The sequence below is a fragment of the Lipotes vexillifer genome, unplaced genomic scaffold (genome assembly GCF_000442215.2).
Source record: "Lipotes vexillifer unplaced genomic scaffold, Lipotes_vexillifer_v1.1 C27087867, whole genome shotgun sequence".
NCBI classification, from domain to species: domain Eukaryota; kingdom Metazoa; phylum Chordata; class Mammalia; order Artiodactyla; family Lipotidae; genus Lipotes; species Lipotes vexillifer.
The window spans coordinates 1-2,852 of NW_006773320.1; the positions used below are offsets into that span (position 1 = coordinate 1).

A 2,852-nucleotide genomic window follows, 5' to 3' on the forward strand; every position below is an offset into this window, starting at 1 on the left:
CACAGCAGGGGAGACCCATTGTACAGGGTCTTGGAGCTGAGAGAGAAAAACTGAGTAACACAGTCTGCACCCTGGACAGGTCCTGCCATGGCCTCTGCTGCCTGAATCACACACGGCATGAGCTCTCACTGCTCCTGAGTGGCTGCCTCCACTGACTTGTGAGCATCTCTTTAGATGTTCCCACAGGGCTCTGGGCTCCCCCCAGGGAGGGTGCCTGCCTCTCACTCAGCATTTGAGGCTGGTCTCTGATGACCCGCCACCCATTGCAAGATGCATCCTGTCCTTCTGAATATTCACAGTGTAAACCATGGCTGATGGGTGTGCCCATTAGCTGTGGCTTGCTGAGGCTTGCTGCTTTCTGCCCTCCACGTGCTGGCCTTGACTGAAGGAGAAGCAAAAACACCTGCTTGGAAAGGAGCAGTCTGATCAGGGCCCTGTGACCTTGGCTCTCCACCCCAGTCACTCCACGGTCCAGGGGCCACAAGTCATTGGTGCGTCTTTGTTCACAGAGGTGGCGAGTGTGCACTCTCTTGTGATGAGAGGTGTCCAGACATTGAATGGGCTGTACCTAGAGAGCGAGTAGTGAGCTCCCCGTCAGGGGAGGTTACCACACAGGCTGGTGACAGTATTACAAAGGTCGTGCATTCAGGCCAGATGGCATTTGGACAGAGGGAGGCAAGGTGGTTAAGTGTGTGAGCTTTGGAGTTTGGAGTGAGTTTGGGGTTCAAATCCTAGCTTTGCTCCATACCAGCTGTGGGACCTTGGGCAAACCACCTTCTCTTCCCTGAGCTTCATATGGGCGACACCAGCAGGTGTGTGGGTGGTGCCAGACACAGGCTGGCCACTCATCCAGGGCTGTAGGGTCATGAGACCACTTCTGAGGTCTCTACCTGCTCCAGACCCCTCCCTTGAACCCCGACACCCTGGCCCATGCTTCTTCCCCCTCCCTGCAGGTGGTGGTGGGGAACTCCTCCTGGCCAGGTCCCCTCTCCCCAGGCACTGGCTTTGCTATTTTTCGGCCCAGGTCTTGTACTTCACTCCCCCTCCGCTCCGTCCTAGGCCCCCCTCCGACTGCCCTGCCTCCCAAACACTCCTCAGAGTCTTCAGAACACAGGCCCGCGTCCCCAGAGGCCAACGTAAAAGGCAAACACCATCAGGTCTCTTGTCACCATCTTTATTTCTGGCTTCCAGCTTGACAAAGTCAATGAAACAACTTATCCAATGACCCCTCCCCACAATCCACACCGTATGCAGTGTTCTAGGCTGCTCTCCTATATATTATTAACTCTTTGATAACATATTTTAATACTTAACTTTAAATACAAGGAAAAACAATAAATTACTCGGCTGAGGGCTGACTGCTGGCCGTCAGACAAGAGTGGCTGCTCTGGCCCTCTGACCTGTCCCCTGCCACGGCCCCAGGGCCCCAGTGAGGTAGCAGAAGTTTGCATACAGTACTTATTGCCAGAGATTCCTAATGCTGGCTGTTTTAGTGCTGGAGCCCCAAGTCTCCAGGCCCTTGGCTCCAAGTTCTGGCAGTAACAGTCCCTCCCTATCCCCAGTACAGACAAAAACACTTGTTTAAATAACACACAATAATAAATAAGGCCAAGAAGAAATGTGCCTGGGCTGCTCTCTGCCTCGGTTGCCCCCGTGTAAAGCAGGTGGCTCTTCCACTGGCTGTCTGACGAGGGTGGCACCCATTGTAATGCTAGTTTGTTCTGAGGTGGGGGAGGTCAAGTGGGGCAATGTCCATCCTTGTCCACCCAGCTCGGAGCCCCAGATGGAGGAGGCCCACCAGGCTGAGCCCCGGGCACCAAGGCACAGGGCAGGTGGCCTTGGCTGGACTCAAGGCAGGCAGCACAGGCTCAGGTCTAAGCTAAGGAAACCTTACCCCCCTCCCTAACCCTCCTCCAGTCTCCCCAAGAAATTTCTGACATCTGAAAGAAAAATAAATCTGCAACTTAGATGGTCAGCGTCTGCCTCTGCAAATAATAATGCTAGCTCTTCATGCTTCAGCTGAATTTTCCGTAGTGAAAAATGATCCTTGAATGTTTGAGCAGGTCTTTTAAGAAGTGGGCTGCTTCAATTTTGGTGTCTCGGATGTGCTCGCTGGAAACCTGCTGCAGAGCAAAGAGGCCAGCATGTTAGTGGAACACCAGAACCAGGACGATCAGCACCTGCCAGGGGCTTTCCAGGGACCGGCTGGTTCAATCCCCACAAAAGCCCCCACGAGGTGAGTATTACCCACACTTTACAGATGTGGAACTGAAGCTCAGGTAGGAGTCAGGAGCCCTCAGGCCACGTCTTGGAAATCCCAAAGGCACGTCCCTGCTTCCACAGTGGGCCCACCCCTTTGTGGACACATGCCTCAGATGCTCAGCCAGCTTCCCCTGAAGCTCCCAGGGTGAGCCCAGGCCTGGCAGAAGTGGGTGCAGGGTCGGGGGGGCAGGGGGGCCTTACCCCAGCTGAGGGCTTGTGAAGACAGAGTGCGCTCAGCATCCTCTGGGTCCTTTGGATGGCACTGCAGTTGGAGACGTTGATCAGGGCTTCCAGGGCCGAACAGTACTGTGGGGATGAAAACGCCGGGGGGTCAGGCAGCACATTCTTCAGTGAGTTTGCAGGAGGGAGGGGGCTGGGAGGCCTGGTGGAGGTGGGTCTGGGTGGTGGGGAGCCCAGATGATGAGGGGTGGAGATTGGCTCTTGAAGCCTGCCTGGAACCGCCAGCCATGTGAGCAAGGCTCAGAAAAGACGAGCAGAGGGCTGCAGCCTCAGCCACCTCCCCCCAGTGCCCAGGGGTCCTCACCATGTTGGCTGTCAGGTTGACACTCCACACCATGCTGCCGTTGCAC

The 2,852-nt window shown here is 55.5% G+C and overlaps 1 protein-coding gene across 1 annotated transcript; it reads right to left on the reverse strand.

The window, feature by feature from the left end:
- Window positions 1-2,015: 2,015 nt before the first annotated feature.
- LOC103083537 (interleukin-13-like) lies at window positions 2,016-2,845 on the reverse strand. Its single transcript, XM_007448277.1, has 3 exons — window positions 2,807-2,845; window positions 2,464-2,568; window positions 2,016-2,123 (listed from the first exon to the last, which is right to left on the reverse strand). Exons 1-3 carry the CDS (start codon window positions 2,837-2,839, stop codon window positions 2,016-2,018), a joined length of 246 nt encoding a protein of 81 aa, XP_007448339.1. The 5' UTR covers window positions 2,840-2,845.
- Between the last annotated feature and the right edge of the window lie 7 nt (window positions 2,846-2,852).